At 31.4% G+C, this 19845-nt stretch overlaps 1 protein-coding gene across 1 annotated transcript in view; it reads left to right on the forward strand.

The window, feature by feature from the left end:
* Nucleotides 1–19845, forward strand: part of LOC145296001 (exostosin-1-like) — a 598928-nt gene that overhangs the window by 559754 nt on the left and 19329 nt on the right. Inside the window, exons 5-6 of the mRNA XM_080142012.1 lie at nt 4794–5045; nt 13867–13965. Of these exons, the coding sequence (XP_079998138.1) occupies nt 4794–5045; nt 13867–13965 (351 nt within the window). The remainder of the gene's footprint in view (nt 1–4793; nt 5046–13866; nt 13966–19845) is intronic.

Genomic DNA, 19845 nt, shown 5'->3' on the forward strand with positions numbered 1-19845 from the left:
ATGTTTGATCTGTAGACCAATGGTGAGTGAGGCCCTGTCACTGTTTGCAACACTGTTGTGCGCCTTATCGACAAATCATTTTGGAAGCAGCATCACAATCAGTGCTTATTCGTCTGCCTCGTTTGCTTACTTCTTTCTATTCAAACTCCTCATCATATTCCTTAATCTGGAAGAAGAGTGTAAGACTTAAGTTCCACGGCAATACATATGAGTGATTTTAAGACTAATACATGGGCAAAGCAAACAATGGAAATATTCATTTTTTATATGTGCCATGTATATGTGCTTATGTATGTGTATATATTATATATAGTGCCGACAAAAAGAAAGTCCGCACTTGTCATTTTTTTTTTCAAAAATCGTGAATTTAAGCTAAATTGAATGTAACTGTTTAAATGACCTATGCCTCATTTAATTCGCTATTTATTCATCTATAATTTTGCCTGTTCACATTTGACTTCACATCAATTTAAAAAATTAACTTCAAATTGAGAAGGCAAAAAGAAACTCTGCACAATGGAAAATTGTTATTCAAATGTAACTTTAAAACATTAATGCTACACAAATACAACAGGAACACAATCAACTAGTTAATATTTAGTAGCATAGCCTTTCTGTAATTTGACAGTCTGTAAATTTTGGGGTATTCTCTTGAATTAGTCTGTGGCGATACTCCGGTGAAAGGGCATCCCACTTCTCTTTAATTTTTGTCCAAAGTTCTGCCAGATTTGAAATTTTATCATTGCATAGCAGTTGTTTGATGTAATGCCATACGTTTTCAATAAGATTGAGGTCTGGAGATTGTGCAGGCAAATTCAAATATGGAATATGCTCTTCAAGGAACCACTTGACATTGCCAGCTGTGTGAATGGGAGTATGAAGAAGGGATTATCATACAAATTATAGCCAAAGTAAGGAAGAAAATGCTCAGTTAGCATTTTAATGTACTTGTAATTCGACCTTGCAAGTGACCTATAGACCCTGGACCATTGGCACTAATAATGCCCCACACCAAAACTGAATGTTCATCACCTAGCAGCGTTGAAAGTGTGCACCTCAGATTAAATTCTTTGTTCTTCCTTCAGCAGACATACTGCCTACTATCACTGCTTAGCTTGTTGAACTTGCTTTCATTGCTAAAAATCACTTTGGACCAATATGATGAGTCATGATCTTCATTGCATCTGACGAAGTCCAGACAGTCCTTTCTGTTCTTTACAGAAATCATTGGCTTGCATCTTAGAACAAAGCCTCAAAAATTAAATTCTTTTATTCTGTTCTTAACTGTAGAAAGAGAGCACTTTTTAACAAGATTACACTGTTATTGGATTTGGGGAGCCATTTCAAATCTGTTTCTGAGGCTGCAGATCTTGATAACATTTTCTTTCCTGTAAGCAGTAAATCTAGGATGACCAGATTTAGGCTCATCACAAACACTGCTAATGTTGTGGTGCTTTTGTGCAGTCATTCGTACCATTTTCTCATCAGATTTCAATCTGCGGCCAATTTCTGGAGTGGATAAAGCAGAAAGGTGAAGATTAATGACCTCCTGAGGATCACTGTGAGACTCGAGGTATATGGACTAAATGTTACATTATATAACCTTACAATTACGATTAGAGATGCTAAAAGGTGGATATTTTAAGCTCATTTGTTGTTGCAGAGTTTCTTTTTGCCTTCTCGATTTGAAGCTAATTTTTTAAATTGACGTGAACACTAGGATACTTCAATTAAAAATTAAATATGAATAGGTAAAATAATAGACGAATAAAAGGTGAATCAAATGAGGTATAGGTTGTTTAAACAGTTACATTCAATTTAGCTTAAATTTGCAGTTTTTGAAAAAAAATGACAAGTGCGGACTTTCTTTTTGGTGGCACTGTATATATATATGTATGTATATATATATATATATATATATATATATATATATATAAGATTTTTATGAGTACATAATTTTATAACACTTTTTAATAACACCGAACATAGTCCCATTATTAATTGCTGAGGGTTTAGTTATATATATATATATATATATTAATCCACATACAGATAACCGTTTCGCTGTATCACAGATCTTCAGTGTGGTTAGACTAGATACCTCCGCCTAGGCAACATTCAGTGCTTCTGTTGCACTACTTGATTGCTGCTAAGATGGGTATGTGAAATTACAATGACCAAACATTGTTTAAACGCCTAAGCTCCATTTGTTCACACAAAAGCATTGCAGTATACACTAGTGGCAGTTTATTTCACTCTCCAATATGCTCAACCCAATAAATAGGGAGCATTTATAATCATCCACAAACTGTTTTGCTGTATCAAATCCCTTTCAGTGTGGTTAGACTAGCAACTACCTCAGTCATGGATTGAAACTTGATTGCCTGGGCGACAGTTGGTGCTTCTAATCATTACATTAATCGTTGCGTTAAATACTAATCCCTTACTCTGCATCAAATGGATACCATAATACTTGATTCGTTGTACTATATCAGAACAAAGATCCATACAAAACTTCAGCCAAATCAGCCCAATACTTTGAGAAATTTTCTAGATTAAATGTGGTATTGTGATGATTAAACCCTAATTGTACATCAGATACAATAATACTTCGTTGCACTTTATAATAAAAAAAAAAAAGTCGGTACAAAATTTCAGTTAGAAAAAAAGTAGAACAGACACGGATTTTTCTTATGATAAAGTGCGACGACGTAAGTTTTATTGTATCTTTTTGTTAATTAAATAATTAGTTCTTTTTTTAATTTACCAAGTTATGATATGCTAATTTTAATTAATATAGAAACTTAGCAAAACCAATACTTAAATTAAAATAATGTATCTGCAGAACTCCACTTATGCAAATTAGCAAGAATTAATGGAGTATTAATTATAAGATTACAATCTGGTTTAAGGAAAATTTTATTCTCAATCAAATTTTCAGCAAAACTCGACTGGGCCTTCCTTAATAGATAAATCTATACTTAAATCTGTCAGTTAAAAAATGTCATCTGTATTTATTAAACCCAATACTAAAATAACAAATAAATAAGTAATGAACAATTCTGATATCTCCTATTTTAATAAATAATAAAATATAATTTTACCAAAAAAAATTTCTGTTAAAAAAAAATTATCACTTACCAAAGAATATATATAAATATATATAATAGGGGAAGAATGTCAGAGAATCTAAAATGTGGATGTCTGAAAAGTTATTTGCACTGGAGTTTCAAAACAAATCAGTTCCATTGATTGATGCAATTATAAATAAAAATTGTCATTATTTCAAATTGGGTCATTTCACAAAAACAGTTGTCCATCTGAATTGAGTTTGTTTCCAGCTATAAGCCTCCATCGCCAACAAAACGGACATTTTTTTTTAATAGAGCCTTTATTATCTATTACAAGTTTACAACTTTTCATTTGATAATAACATTTTAGCCTATAATTTTTCTCTACTCAGTATAAATCTTTTTATATATATATATATATATATATATATATATATATATATATCATAATCACATTGGCACACTGATTCTTGTTAGATTATCAAAGTTATGCAAAGTTGAGCCTAGTCAGTACTAAAATGGGTCACAATTTGAGAATACCAGGTGTTGTACATGTTCTCTGCTTATCTCGGCATTGTTTCCAGTCCTCCTATATTTTTCTTTGCCACTGGAATCAAGCAGTGCCGATTAAGGAGAAGTGTGGCTGGGATTGTGCAACCTTTACTTCACAATTACATGTGCAGGCACCCATACAGAGGGTATCCATTGTCTCTGAAGACTGAATGGAAGCCATGACACACACGCACACACACACACACACACACACATTATATATATATATATATATATATATATATATATATATATATATATATATATATATATATATATATGTATATAATTACACAAATGGAATCACCTTTGGATTTCAGATCTCATCAGGATTTATGAGATCTGGAATTGAACTACAACAGCTTTGGTGTAAGCACATGTATATTTAGGCTGCAAATCCTTATCAATATATGCCTGCTTAAAGCATTTTCTTAATGCTACTTTTGACTTGATGAGCTAGTTTCTGGGATTCTGGTGTTAATTCATTCATAGAGTATAGATTTAAGAGTGCTTTTTTTTTTCTTCTGGTCATCTCCAATGCTTTAAATCTTTTCCATTGTTATCAGGATTTTGTTGTTGTTTCTATATCATTGTTGTTGCTTAAAAGATGCTTTATTATTTCGATTTGTAGTTTGGGAGGGGGAATAAAAACCAGAAACCTAGCTTGGCAAATCGAAACAGCAATTAACAAAAGAAAAAAAAAAAAATTCCTTTTCTTTTATTAAACGTGCGTGTATGTAGAATTCTAAAGCCAAACAATCTGATAGAAAAAGCTATTAGAGTAGGAAAATCTTCCAGCATCTAAGGATGTCTACCGGAAATGGATAGGGTCTTGTTACAAGTCTGGCGGGTTAGGGGTGATTACTAAGATTTTTTTTTATGAAGTTTTCAAATATTTTTTAATTTTTAGGTTTTCAAAATTTAATTTTCCAAATTTTCAACTGCAATAAGTATGCTGATAAGATGCCCGATTATTCGATCTATTTTTTTTTTTTTTTTTTGGTCTATCATGATTCAGTTGAAATGGACATTTTGGATGGACACATCTTAGGAAAATTTGTTCTGGTTTTATTTTCAAAACATTTAAAGCCCCCCCCCCCCAACTATTTTGAAATCATATTTGTTTTTAATACAGTTTCTAGTTCTAAAGCTCTGTTGTTTCTTTTGCAGATTCTGAAAGACAGGATTTATAGCCACATGGCTCGGAACCAAATGCTCTGGAATAGTTTGCCTGGTGCTCATTTCATCATGCCTGAATACTCTGATGCTGCCACTACATATCCGTTCTATTATAAAAAATTAGGCCGCCAGCCATCGGCCAAATTCACAGCTGTAATATATGCTATCTCACCTGTGATGGCTTCCTCGTCCCCTCTATTTCGATTGGTACGTAATGTTGCCAAGTCTGCTTCTGTACATAAGGTAAGTGACCATTCAGGTTTTGCTCTTTTTTGCTGCCTAAGAAAGCATTGTTTTTTTTTCATCATCTGATTCTTTATGCGAGAAAAGTATTTGTCATGAAGGGGTTAAATTGGTTTCATCCTCTGTGATTTTATATTTAAGTCTATAAGTGTTTCTGCTATAATTAATGAACACATTGTCAAATATATATGATTTGATGGTCAGCATAATAAGAAATACTGTAAGATAATTATTTTTAATTTCTAAAAAATTAGTTTCTGCTGTGTCACAAGGAGAGCTTGTTGAATGGCAAATGACATTGAATTTAGCTTATTGAATGGCAAATGACATTGAATTTAGCTTATTGAATGGCAAATGACATTGAATTTAGTTTATTGAATGGTAAACAGCACTGAATTTAGTTTATTGAATGGAAAACAGTGCGGAATTTAGCTTGTTGTATGGAAAAAGTACAAATCGGTATAGAATGCGAGAAAAAATAGAAATAGATTTACTTTCTTAATTTCATTAAATGCTTGGAAAGTATCCATCTGATAGATTTTTTATTTGCTTTACTTTTTGTGTGACAGGACGGATATATATATATATATATATATATATATATATATATATATATAAGTTGTGAATATTCCAAAGCCAAATATATATTTTTATTTTTTTCTTTAAATATATTTTATTTTGTCTTACACATGTTTCATTGAATGGCGGACAGACACCAAGCAACTCATCAGAGTCAGTTTATATGTTCCTCAAACAAAAAGACAAACAATTCCATAATTTTTTCTGGATTAAAGAGGATAAAAGCTGCTAAAAATAAATAGAAATTGTTAAGTCATATGATTCATAAAAACCTAATATATTGGGATCTTTCAGGAGAGGAGGTAGAAGTGTCTTTATGCCTACAAGGATGCAATAATGTCTAAGGTGCTACACACACACACACATGTATATAATTTTTATTTTCATATATATATATATATATATATATATATATATATATATATATATATATATATATATATAATGTACACAAATATACATTAAACTTTATTATAAAGTAGGAAATTAGCATTTTAAACTCTGAAAAGATTAAATAAATGCATCTTAAGAATGTTTTTTTTCAATCAAGAATTAACAAAAGATTTTTCTTTAAAATTGTTCTGAAAATGGTAATTGACAAAAATTGGTTAGTTAATCATTTTAATACTTAAAATAAGAATAGTAGTAGTAGTAGTCGTCGTCGTCGTCATCAATAATTATGGTGAATATAACCTTAGATTAATTTTAGACATCCCAAAAAATGTGTGACATCTTTTATGGTTAATTGATGGCAAATGTTGGGGCAAAGGTCAAATGTGGAGTAAATTGCTTCAGATTTGATGAACTTCAGATGTCTGTTCTTAATGCATGCAATAACTTACAGACATTTAAATAATTGGTGATGGGTGTAAAATTAAAAACAAGAAAAAGTTAATTAAACTGAGTTCAATTTAGTAAAATGTCTTAGAATAAATCTTATTTCAATCAACCTTTCATGAAAAACATTAAAATTTAAATACATTTTGAATACATGTTTATGGTTAAAATTTTATAAAAATGGTTAATAAAAGCAGGTATTTATCATTTTTTAGAAACATTTCTTTCAACTTGTAAAAGTGGTCGTCGGTGGACGAAAATTGAACACCTACTGAAAACAGTTTTAATTATGGTTTTAATGAGACTGAAATTTTAGATAAATACAAAATGAATTACATACCCTCTCTCTTTCTTGCTCTTTCTGAAGAGATTCGTCACATGGTTGTGAGCAGAACTTCAACCCAGTGGACAGTTGCTCCATTATGTCATACATGTGGGTGAGCAGATTATATTGAAGTACTTGATATAGACGTCTTTGCAGCTGCATATTTTTTTTTGGGGGGGGGGCCTCAGTATTCTCTACAGCGTCTGATATTCCCATTATACATTGTACTGATCAGGCTTAGTGTTACTAATGGGAACTGGCATGAGTATAGGTTGTTTAGAAAATTTGAATAAAAAGCCTGTTTTTCAGAAGCTGAGCTCATCTGGATTTTGAAGTAGCGAGATTTGATAGCAGTGTATCGTATTTTGACGTAGCGAGATTTGGTAGCAGTGTATCATATTTTGACGTAGCGAGATTTGGTAGCAGTGTATCATATTTTAGAGTAGTTAGCATTGATAGTAGTGTGCTAAATTAATCAGCAGACATTGTTAGTTGAAAGTGCAGGATAGTTAATTAATTATTTAACTACATAGATAGTTAATTACTTAATTAACTACATAGGTAAATGAGATCTTAAACCAATCCTCAAAATTTGTGTAAATTTTAATCTCTATCTGTATAAAATTATATATTATGTATTGGATTTACTCCTAAACTAATTTACTGATCATTATGAATTTTGTAATAGAGGTGCTTGGTGTGAGGAGCCCAAATATGTGCTATATTGTTTAAATTTTCTGCCAAGGGAGTAAAACGAAGGTGAAGTTCTTCCAATATCTGTGAAATTTTAACATTGATTAATAAATATTTTATAATTTTGAGTTCTTTGGAATATTTAATTAGATTAATATAGACACAAAATCCCTTTTCAGATTTGCATTGAATTTGATCCATAATTATTAGACACAAATTAAGCAAGCTTCCTTGAATTTCAATTTCGCCTGAAGACCTTTTAAAATTAATTCTTAAATTTTAGTCATTTGTTTAGAATCTGTTATGACGACTCACCCATACACAATATATACAGTCCTGGTCAAAATCATAAGACCACTTTAGAAAGTAAGCGTTTATGCATATTATCGAATTTTTAACCAAACAAATGGTTGAAACCATTGCCAAAAGGGAAAATATAATGGAAAAAAAAAATGAAATCTGCTTCATTCGAAACCTTAACCCTGATCTAATAATAAAAAAAAAAAAACATTTTCACCTGGTCAAAATGATAAGACCACTGATAATTTATCTAACAAAAGGCAATTATAAATTACTAAAAAGGGTCTCAGTATTTAGTATAGCCTTCATTATTACGAATTACTTCAAAAATTCTCTTCGGCATGCTTGCGACTAAGTTTTTTTATTAGTTGTGAAGGAATTTTATCCCATGTACTGAAAACTGAATCAGAAAGTTCCTTTATTGAATCATACTGGGTTCCATCCTTGAACACTTCTTTTGCCATCCATCCCCAAAGATTTTCAATGGGATTGAGGTCCAGAGATCATGCTGGATGATCTAACAATTCTATATTATTTGAAGAAAAATATTCTCGTGCTTGTCGAGAAGTGTGTATTGCAGCATTGTCTTGCTGGAAAATCCAATTTCTTCCACACAGACGTGGACCGTTAGTCCTGATAGAAGCATTTTCAAGCATTGAAATGTACTTCAATGATGCTTGCTGGCCTTTCACTACTTGCAACTTTAGTGTCTCAGCTGACGAGAAAGCACCCCAGATCATTAAAGACCCTCCTCCACTATGGCATGATAAAAATTTTTCTCATGCCATAAATTTTTATCATGCCAATGCATAAATTTTTATCATGTCAATGCATAAAAATTTGCCCAAAGAGACTTTTTTAAGTCTCTTTGGGCAAATTTTTATCATGCCAATAGTGTTGAAATCCATCTGGACCATCTAGATTAAACTTTTTCTCATTGGAGAAAATTACATTTTCCCACTTCTCTTCATCCCAAGTCTGGTATTTGGCGGCATATTTAAGTCGGTTAGTTTTGTGCTGTTCAAGAAGACGTGGTTTCTGCAGTCGCTTTAAATGATTGAAACCCTTCATTTTCAGATGTCTTCTGATGGTTTTAGGACTACATACTGCTGCTGTTTGGCTTTTCAATCGACTTGAGCTCATACTGGAGTTTTTTTTTTTTTTAACTTCTTCTGATACGGCGATCCAGTGATGAGGTTATTTTTTTTTGGTCGACCTGGACTCTTTTTGTGCTCATATTGATCTGGATTTCTTAAAAAAATTTGTGATGACCGTTTTGCTACGATTCACTTCGTTTCCAATGAATCTATGGGAGAGTCAACCCCTATGAAGCTCAAAGATCCTTCCTCTCTCAAACTCTGATAATGGTTTCCTTTTTGCCATTTATAATTTAATAAAATATTTTTTATCCACTAGCAAGTTGCTTTTTGTATTCATTTTTTCAAAACTAGCCGATTTTATTAAAGTGGTCTTATCATTTTGATCAGGTGAAATGTTTTTGTTTTTTTTAACTAATTATAAGATCAGGGTTAAGGTTTCGAATGAAGCAGATTTCATTTTTTTCCATCATATTTTCCCTTTTGGCAATGGTTTCAACCATTTGTTTGATTAAAAATTTGATAATATGCGTAAACGCTTACTTTCTTAAGTGGTCTTATGATTTTGACCAGGACTGTATAATTTTGGGCAATTATAATTTTTCCGAACTTTATAAATAGATTGAAATGTACCATGTCTTGTGGTGGTGTGGTGTGAGTATACTTCGTTGTACACTATATTGGCGTTAACTATATTCTGTTTTGTTCTCAATACAAATATATTGTTTGAGCCATCTCTGTGTCTTCCTTAGCGATCCTTTTCAGCCACAACAGAATCGAAATCATTCAATGGATTTTGATCAAGATAAAAAAAAATCTATCAACTTAGCTCCACAAAATCAAAACTATTCTTAGCTTATGAATTGTCATATAAATTTATTTTTCAAACGGTTAATGCTTTTTATAGTTTTAAAGTATTTCCTAGTCCAAACCATAGAAACTGGTGCTACCAGATTAGGCTGTCTGAAGATATTCGCTTCCAGACTTAAATGCACTAAATATTGATGCTATTGTTTTTTTTTCTTTGCAAAACTCAATCATGTCCTGCAAGCAAAAAATAAAACAATTTTTCTGTACAGAACAACCAAATGAAACACCATGAATAAATATTTGGAGATGTAAAGAACTTGAAGCATAAAATCTTTTACCAAAAAAAAAAAAAGATGAACCTGAAAAGAGTTGATATGTCACAAAACAGCCAAACCAAACACTATAAATAAATATATGAAGATAAACAACTTGAAGTATAAAAGCTTTTTTCCAAAATTGTCAGATTTGTCATTAAATATCTTAAAAAGGGTTGATATGCCGTAAAGCAAAGCAACCAAACCATACAAGATTGGACATTCTGTCATATTTACCCTCATTGGGAAATGAGTAATTATTTTCCTCGTTTGTAATAAATTTGATAATACCAGTTAAGAAACCCAAATCTCAACTCAAAGTACCAATTAGAAAGAAATATTTTTCTGGCACTCAACTGGTGTCTTGTAGTTTTGTTCATTAAGTAGCCATCTCTTAAGGATAAGTGTTGGTAGCTGTAGACTTTTGGAACTAGTCCAAGAAGATGGGGATGTAGATCTTCTGGCATTCTTATTCTTAGTTATTTTTTTGCAAAATAACCATGGAATTGTCTCCTCATCCAACAAGTTAGTACGAATTGTTTTGATGCATTCATCAGTATAATTTAAGAAATTTCTCTGTATTTCAAAAAAGATCTTCTCGCAAATATTTTTCATGTACCTATTTTCAAAGTTGAAATAGCAATCTATTGTCAGCAGTGTGCACACACACACACACAAACATATATATATATATATATATATATATATATATATATATTATAATACTTTTTGCTTGTTGTACATAAGCTTAAATATATTGCTACACTTTCATGAACATGTTTCTGTCAGCCAGTTACAAGTAACTAGAAACTTAATCAATTACGGACTCAACTTTTGTATAAGCAATATTGCCTGAACTCTATATCTGTGCCTAAATCAAAACGCGGATTTCATGAACAAAGCTTCTTTCTTAGAACTGCATGCCTGTGGAACTCTGTTCCGTCTGCCTGCTTCCCTCCGGACTACAACTTGGATGTCTTCAAGTCTAATGTTAACAAATTCCTAATGAACCGCCCCCTTAAGTAAACACTTAATCAAATCTCCTCACTAACGTAATGTACTTGCAACAACCCTTATCCCTGAGTGGCTTCCGGGCCTTGATAAGTGGTGATCACTGTGTAAAAAAAAAAAAAAGAAGTCTCTAGTTTCTTGTAACTGGCTGATCGAAACATGTTGATCAACGTATAGTGACATATTAATATTATGTAAAACAAATAAAAAGTATATCTTGCCCTACTTTAATATTGAGCACTCTTGTATTATTGGTTATTTTACCTCTGGAAAATATTAACCTATATATATATATATATATATGAGCAAACAGTTAATAAAATATGTTAAAAACACTTTGAAATGAGTTAAAAACATATTTAATCTGAAAAGAAAACACTAGATAAATGGATAGTCCTTAATCCGCAGAGTTTCGAAGAAATACTTTCCTTCTCATCAGAGGGTAGGAATTAGCAAAATGCGGGATCGGATTTTCCATGCAGAAGTATTTGATGAAACAACAAGTAAGTCAAAGATCTTACTTGAAAACAAAAAAGTTAAGCAGAGGGAATATGGTAAAGAAAAAGGTGATTACACACGAATGGATGGTCTGGTGGAAGATAAAAAATCCAGTGACGGTAAAATCCAAATGTAAAACTTCAAGAAAGTTAAAAGAATTTCCATTTGTACAAGTAAAATCCAAGGAAATCCCGTAATTGGAAGAAGATGGTCCATAATAATCCAAAGGCAGAAATCCATGGAATAATTCACAAAAATGTGTACAAGGAAAAAAAAGAAAAGATTCCAATAATATTAATAAAAGAAAAATAAGATGTGCTTTTCACTCTACTTCCGAGACATAAATATAAATAAGAAAGATCTGGGAAGAGAAAGAAGAGAAAAAAAAATGATAAAGTTAAATATGAAATATAAAATAAAGGGAAACAAAAGTTAAAAAGATCCAGACAGGAAATGTTAAAGGCGCGAAAAAATATAGAGGGCAAAATGATATAGGTCAACCGAAATGTACATTTGGATTTTACCGTCACTGGATTTTTTATCTTCCACCAAACCATCCATTCGTGTGTAATCACCTTTTTCTTTACCATATTCCCTCTGCTTAACTTTTTTTGTTTTCAAGTAAGATCTTTGACTTACTTGTTGTTTCATCAAATACTTCTGCATGCAAAATCCGATCCCATATTTTGCTAATTCCTACCCTCTGATGAGAAGGAAAGTATTTCTTCGAAACTCTGCGGATTAAGGACTATCCATTTATCTAGTGTTTCCTTTTCAGATTAAATATGGTTTTAACTCATTTCAAAGTGTTTTTTAACATATTTTATTAACTGTTTGCTCATATAAGCTCTATTTCCTATTTGGTTTTATCGAGCTTTTATATCCGGCTGAGATAATTTTATAAATATTAATTCTTTAATATTTATAATTTACTTTAATTTTACCATCTTGGATCATTTTGGTAAATTCAATTGTAATTTTCATTTTATATATATATATATATATATATATATATATATATATATGATTAGTTTTTTTGGAGAAAAAAAAATCCAGCACAGTGCTCAATTAAAAGGAAAATCCGAAATGTAAGAGCGTATTTATATTTTGTGTACAGAAAGTTGTTAGATGAGACAAATCATTGGTACCGTCGGTTTGAAGCCCGATAATAAGGACGAATATTGGCTGAAGAGGCTTGATAAGGATACCTTAAACAGTCCTTATTATCGGGCTTGAAACCGACGGCACCAATGATTTGTCTCATCTAACAACTTTCTGTACACAAAATAAATATATATATATATATATATATATATATATATATATATATATATACACACACACACATACATAGGTAATTCTATTTGAATTTAGAAAAATATTGGAATTGCCCCATCACTAATTATATCACTTATTCTTTATAAATCACTAAATATTTAACTATAGAGCTGTTATTTTTACCAAATTACCATAAAAACAAATGTGCAGATATTTTCTCAAACGTGAAAATACACTTGTGAGGGGGTGATCTTAAGATTATACACTAGAACCCTAGGATACATTTTTTTCAGATTACAATGTGGAATACAACATTTTTCCGGACCCGGGTTATGGTATTTGCCCCGCCTTATGGTGTTATTTATAATGTTATTTGATTATATATATGTGTATTATATACTGCAATGTATTTTGTTACTAATTTTTAATATGTACTGTATAACATTTAGGCCCCACCATACGGCGATTTCACCTTACGATCCCAACCCCAGAATGGATTAATGCCATATTCTGGAGTTCTACCATACTTTTACTAGTAGTTCAAAATCAATATATATATCAATATATATGTATATATATATATATATCATTTTATCATTACTATCAGCACTGGAAGATGTTTTAAACAAAATCAAATAAAAAGTAAAGTTTAAACGATCGTTTTCAGTATTGGAAAATAGGTAAAAGTTTCTTTTTTTTTTTATATACTGATTCCGATACTTTAAAAAGTTAGGATTTTTCCAATTCCAATTAATCATGCAAACATACACACACGCATACATGATTTTTATCAAATTTACTTTATATTGTAATAATTTCTTATATATAAGGCCAATGAGAGAGAATTGTTTGAATTTTTTGATGAATTAATAAGTATTGTAACTTATTAAATTTTTATTTCATCATCAAATTTTCTTGTTTTATTTGCGTGTGCAAGTTATTTGAATGTTTGTGTAAATTGATTTTTAAATGTGTGTACAATTTTAAGCAATGATTAATTGTAATTTTGTAATAATTTTGCTTCTTTCGCTAAAAAAAAAAACAACCGTTTATTCATTTTTTTTTATTCTCCTTTCTAGATTTTAGTTATTTGGCACTGTGATGTCTCACCACCTCTCCCACGCAAGTGGCCTTCAGACCTTGCTGTCCCTATTTTGGTTAAAACCAGAAATATAAAGGTGAGTTTTTTATCATCTGCAAGACTCCACTAATCTTACAATTCATGATTTGTATGGAAATGAGAGATAAAGGTGTATCTGTCTTTGGTAGCTTGTTTCATCTCACGAAACTGGTATAATAAAGAATAATGTCAGTATCCAGTTTAATTCCTCTTATGGGTTCTTAAATTCCTTTCCATACACTTTGCCACAGGGTATCATTTTATACATATATACATATATATATATATATATATTAAGTAATGTGATTTATAATTTAAAAGTTTTAAAATTTTTTAAATTTAACAATCAAAATTTAATTAAATTAAAAATCAGTTTCATAAGAAGGAACAACAACAAAGTCAATTATCTGTACGATCGTTTCGGAAATCCGTGCTTTTTATTTGTGGTATACATGAAGTCACGTAGAATAATTATACATAGTTTTTTTGTTAAGCACGGTCTCCTCATCAGCAAATTTAGGAGGATTTCTATTGAATTGAAAAGACACCAAAAATAAACCTAGCATTAAAAGTAAGGCAGATGAATCTGAAAAATTGAAGTAAAAGGTTTGGATATAAAATTTATAAGAAAATTAATAAGAAAATTTGTATAGGTTAGAGATAGAAATGAGTAGAAAAAATATATATATTAGCGTATTTTGATTTAGAGACGCTACAGTTAATATCTATAGAGAGAGAGTTTTTTTTTTTTTTAGGGTTTCTTTTGTACATAATGTACAAAATTTATCTCCTGGTTTATATGATTTGCAAGTCTCAATTATTTGCCATTTTAAGTTGAAAGAAATATTGCTATTGTACAAAAGAAACCCTAAAAATTTTAAAATATGAAGATATAAAAAGCACAACCAAACTAGTAAATTCAAGACACGAGCTTCTATCGTGTAATCATAAACGTTGGTTTAAATTTAATAAATATAAACCACCTTAAATTATTAAAAATTACTCATTAGTAAAAATAGATTTTTTTTTTTTTTTTTTTTTTTTTATAATAAATTAAGTTAAACCAATTACTGCCCTTAGACTCGTAAATCAAATAATAAATAAAGCCATGACAATTATCTCCCCTTAAAAACTTGCAAAAAAAAAAAAAAAAAAAAAAAAACTCTCTCTCTATAGATATTAACTGTAGCGTCTCTAAATCAAAATACGCTAACGGAAACAATTTACTGCACGAGCGTCGCCCTTTTAAAATTCATCATTCAATAAAATAAAAAGCTATAGCAAACATCTAAATGACTACTTTAAATACAGTTCCTGATTTCAAAAAAAGAAAAACCAAAAGGTAATTATATATCTATATATTTTTAAATCAAATTTATTATGTAAATTCAAAAATATATATATTTTTTCTACTCATTTCTATCTCTAACCTATACAAATTTTCTTATTAATTTTCTTATAAATTTTATATCCAAACCTTTTACTTCAATTTTTCAGATTCATCTGCCTTACTTTTAATGCTAGGTTTATTTTTGGTGTCTTTTCAATTCAATAGAAATCCTCCTAAATTTGCTGATGAGGAGACCGTGCTTAACAAAAAAACTATGTATAATTATTCTACGTGACTTCATGTATACCACAAATAAAAAGCACGGATTTCCGAAACGATCGTACAGATAATTGACTTTGTTGTTGTTCCTTCTTATGAAACTGATTTTTAATTTAATTAAATTTTGATTGTTAAATTTAAAAAATTTTAAAACTTTTAAATTATAAATCACATTACTTAATATTGAATTAGCTCTAGGACATTTAACTATCGAGCTTATTATATATCTAAATTACAACGAGCTTTTCCTGTATTTTAATTAAACTAGTAATTTCACTATTACATTAAAATACACTTAGCTCTTTAGACTATTATTCTAATCTCCTTTAAATTATATATATATATATATATATATATATATATATATATATATATATATATATATACTAGCAAAATTACCCGTCGTTGACTGGGTTCAAAAACAGCCTACAAAAAGTGGACTCTGATTTATGAAAGTACTAGCGAGGGGTACCCGGCGTTGGCCGGGTGTTTGGAGGTGTGTGTGGAAACTCCCGGGGGGGGGGGGGTTAAAAAAAAGTAAGTATGAGGATCGAACCTGAACCGTTCAGGCAAAGTTGTAAATTAAAGTGTGAAAAAAAACAAAAAAAACATGAGACGTTAACCATTGCCCCACCGCGAGATGCTAACGGAAACACATTTGAATGTATTTAATTACTTGGATTTGGCAGGTGCCCGTTTTAATGAGTTAATGAGGTCAAGTTTGACTGCGGGATAGTATTTTATTTACTGCGGAACGCTTTTTTTTATTTTTATTTTCCCAAGATATTATAGGAAAAAGACTAACCCACATGCGGCGAGCGACAAATGTTGAATGCTTATCTTCCCAAAATCGAGCAAATTTAATAGACAGGCGAGCTTCGTTGTTAACTGTGAGATATTACGATTTATATGTGATATAAAAAGTTTTAAAAAGTTGTGAACCGACCGACCGCTTCTCTGAAAAAAGCCTTTTGTAGACATACAGAAAAAGCGAACACACATACATACATATATTTTCGCTTTTATATATATAGATGATAGGTTATGAAAAGGAAGGGTTGTAAAGAGATAGCTTCGAATTTGGGGGTATTAAAACCAAACCAAAATATGATGAAAGTAAAAATAAAATAGATAAACCCCATAATTTATACCTGTTCACACTAAAACACTTATCACAATATTTTGTGGATCTATATTAAAAAATCTTGTTAAACTTTGTGACATATTTCCATTCTATAGAGGTCAGGCGCGAACGGACACCCTCATAATTTTATTATACCATATTTCTTAAAACTGAAACATAATTATCAAAGTATACTTACGCCGATAGATATGAAAAGTCTTTATTAAAGTTTGTGCCTATTTCCATTCTATGGAAGCCAGACGCGAATGCAGACCCCCACAATTTTATTATACCATCCCTATTTAAGTTAAAATATACTTATCAAAGTATTATGTACATCTATATCAAAAACACTTGTAAACGTTTTCTTTTTTTTTGTTTTTAAATTTTATATTTCCATACTTTGTGGACTAGGCGTGAACGCTGACCCCACAATTTTAATGAACCACTGTTCTGCCAGATCAAACATACCCATTCCTATGTCTTGATACATCTTCTATCATTATATGTAATCAGTTTTCTATAATAGTCAACCATATAGGAGCCTATTCGTGACCAGACACACACACACAGCTTTATATTATAGATATATATTTATGTAGAAATATATTTTTCTTACAATATATATATCAATCCTTATTCAAGAAGCTCAAAGTAATTACAAAGCAATATAGAGAATAAATGACAAAAAGTTATATTCAAAAATTCATGATGTTGACCATCTTAAAATTTATTCCTTTCTTGACATATACAATTCTTGACAGTATCTGTTTCGTAATGCAAAATCAATCACTTAATTATTATATCAATCAATGAATCTATTATCCCCTTAACTTCTGATGAGTTAAGGGCATAATAGATTCACTGATTGATATAATAATTAAGTGATTGATTTTGCACTACGAAACAGATACTGTCAAGAATCGTATAAGTCAACTCGATTAAAGGAATAAATTATCATTCATTCTCTCTCTCTCTCTCTCTCTCTCTATATATATATATATATATATATATATATATATATATATATATATAACAACCAAGTTCGAGATGTTCAAAAGTGGAGACTAATGACTACAACAGGGTTGTTAGTGTTACAAGAACAAAAAATTTTATTATTTATTCAAGGGTAAACAGTTACATTTGGTTGCTACAAACTATGGCGTCGCATGGTTCAGAGTTGCCTGACGAAGTCTTATTAACTAAAGCAAATGGCTGTTTGTAGCGACCAAATGTAACTGTTTACCCTCAAATATATATATATATATATATATATATATATATATACAGGATGAGTTAAAAAAAAAAAAAAAAGTAGGTGGACAGTAAAAAAACATTTATTTCGAGATGACATAACAATAAATTTGTCGCCCTAAAGAAAACAACACTACAGATTTATTTTAAAACTTTTATTGAAAAAAATAAATTCAGATAACTTGATTATGTAGTAGAGCTGACATCTATTCAATGTAGCCGCCTTTAGCTTCAATCATTGCCTCAATACAGGTCCGGAATTGAAAACATGCCTTTTCCACAAGTGTTTGTGGGAGCTCGGCAAATATTCGGCTGATGACGGCGATCACGCTAGCTTTGGTGTTGTGAGAGGTCATGTTGGTGATATTCTTGATGTGTGACCAAACGAAGTAGTCCAGCAGATTAAGGTCGGGAGGAGGGTGAGTCAGTGAGGGAAACCAAGCCTGAGTCTCTTTGGACTTGTGGGCCAGTGCACAGTTCTGCTGCCAAACCCAGGGGATCACCACATTCTTCAGCACAGTCAGGTACACTTTGGTGTTGACTTTCAAGCCAACTTTGAAGATGTGAATTGGCATGATCTGGCCCTCACTTGAAACCACACCAAAGACCATAACCATGGTCGGAAACTTCATTGAGCTGTGCCCTCAAGCATTGAACCATCCGGATTTGCATTTGGAGGGTGCTGGCAATAATCCTGTTGTCATAACTTGAACTGGTAGAGAGCATGAGTTGTACAATGGTGCATTTCTGATCTCCCTTGTTGAACATTGTGTCACTTTCAGACATGATAGAAAGCTTATATCGCTCTTGGAATTTGTACATAACTGACCAACTAGTAGATGGTCTGCAACAAACATAGAAAACCGGTTTTCATCAAACGGAAATGGAATCATGTCGTCTTTTCTAGAGTGACAAATTTATCGTTCCACCTTGTAGGTGTTCGACTGAGCTTCAATCTATGATTCCTCCTTGTAAAACATTTACAAGTACTCATCCTCTGCAACAACTGTAAATTTTTCCCTTCTGTGTACTTAAAACTAAACAGAATTTCCATGAGTTTTGTTAAAAATTTTCAAGAACTATTTGCCTGTGGAACACAATACCGCAGGACTATTTACCTAGCAGACTATGGCATGATCGTTTTCAAGTCCAATGTTTAGGAATTCTTATTGAGTTATTTTCTTAAATCTGATTTACGGCCAGTTTTAAACATTATTACCAATCCTCATGTTATTTAACAGTTCTTCTGACAAAGTTATTAACTCTTATTCTCGAGTTATGGGCCTTGGTAATTGGTAACTTGTTAGTACATTAAAATGAATATGTGTGGGGAGTGGCCAAGGAAGCTGTGGTCAATTTTTCCACCTTTCCCAGTCATGTCAGAGTACTACAACCCTCACTTCAAGCTGGCTTTTTGCCATGTCTATTTGAAACTGTCATTTTTATTTCTTCTCCTTCTCTACACTTTTGCTTTCCTCTCACTCTCTCTTATTCTCACCAACACCTTCTCCAATTGTAACTCCACATGCACATATGCGTATGTCGAATCCTGCCAATGCCCATAAATCAGCTGCAGTAAGATGCGCACATGTCTGACTGGCCAACTGACAAACCGCTGAACCTTACAGTTTCGCCGGCCAGCGCTTGCTACGTTTTTGTGGCTTTTTTGTTTTTGCAGCTCTGGAAAACGTCTCTTCTCGAACAACCGACCTCTAAAATAGATTTTATTTTCATCGACACTGGGGGGGGGGGCAAACTTTCAGCTGGCTCTCATAGTAGAAGGGTTAGGTGGAAATGGGTATCCACCTTTTCCACTGACCCATGCTTGTAACCATTTGAGAATGCCAAATGCTATGAATAAATAAAAACAAAGCATCTACCCAGCCCACTATCTAAAAAAAGGGTTCTTTTTGAATGCCTTGCTTTTATTTAATTGCAAAACCTGAAACAAA

This window comes from Euprymna scolopes, chromosome 16, assembly GCF_053919585.1.
Source record: "Euprymna scolopes isolate OS-2025 chromosome 16, ASM5391958v1, whole genome shotgun sequence".
NCBI lineage: Eukaryota > Metazoa > Mollusca > Cephalopoda > Sepiida > Sepiolidae > Euprymna > Euprymna scolopes.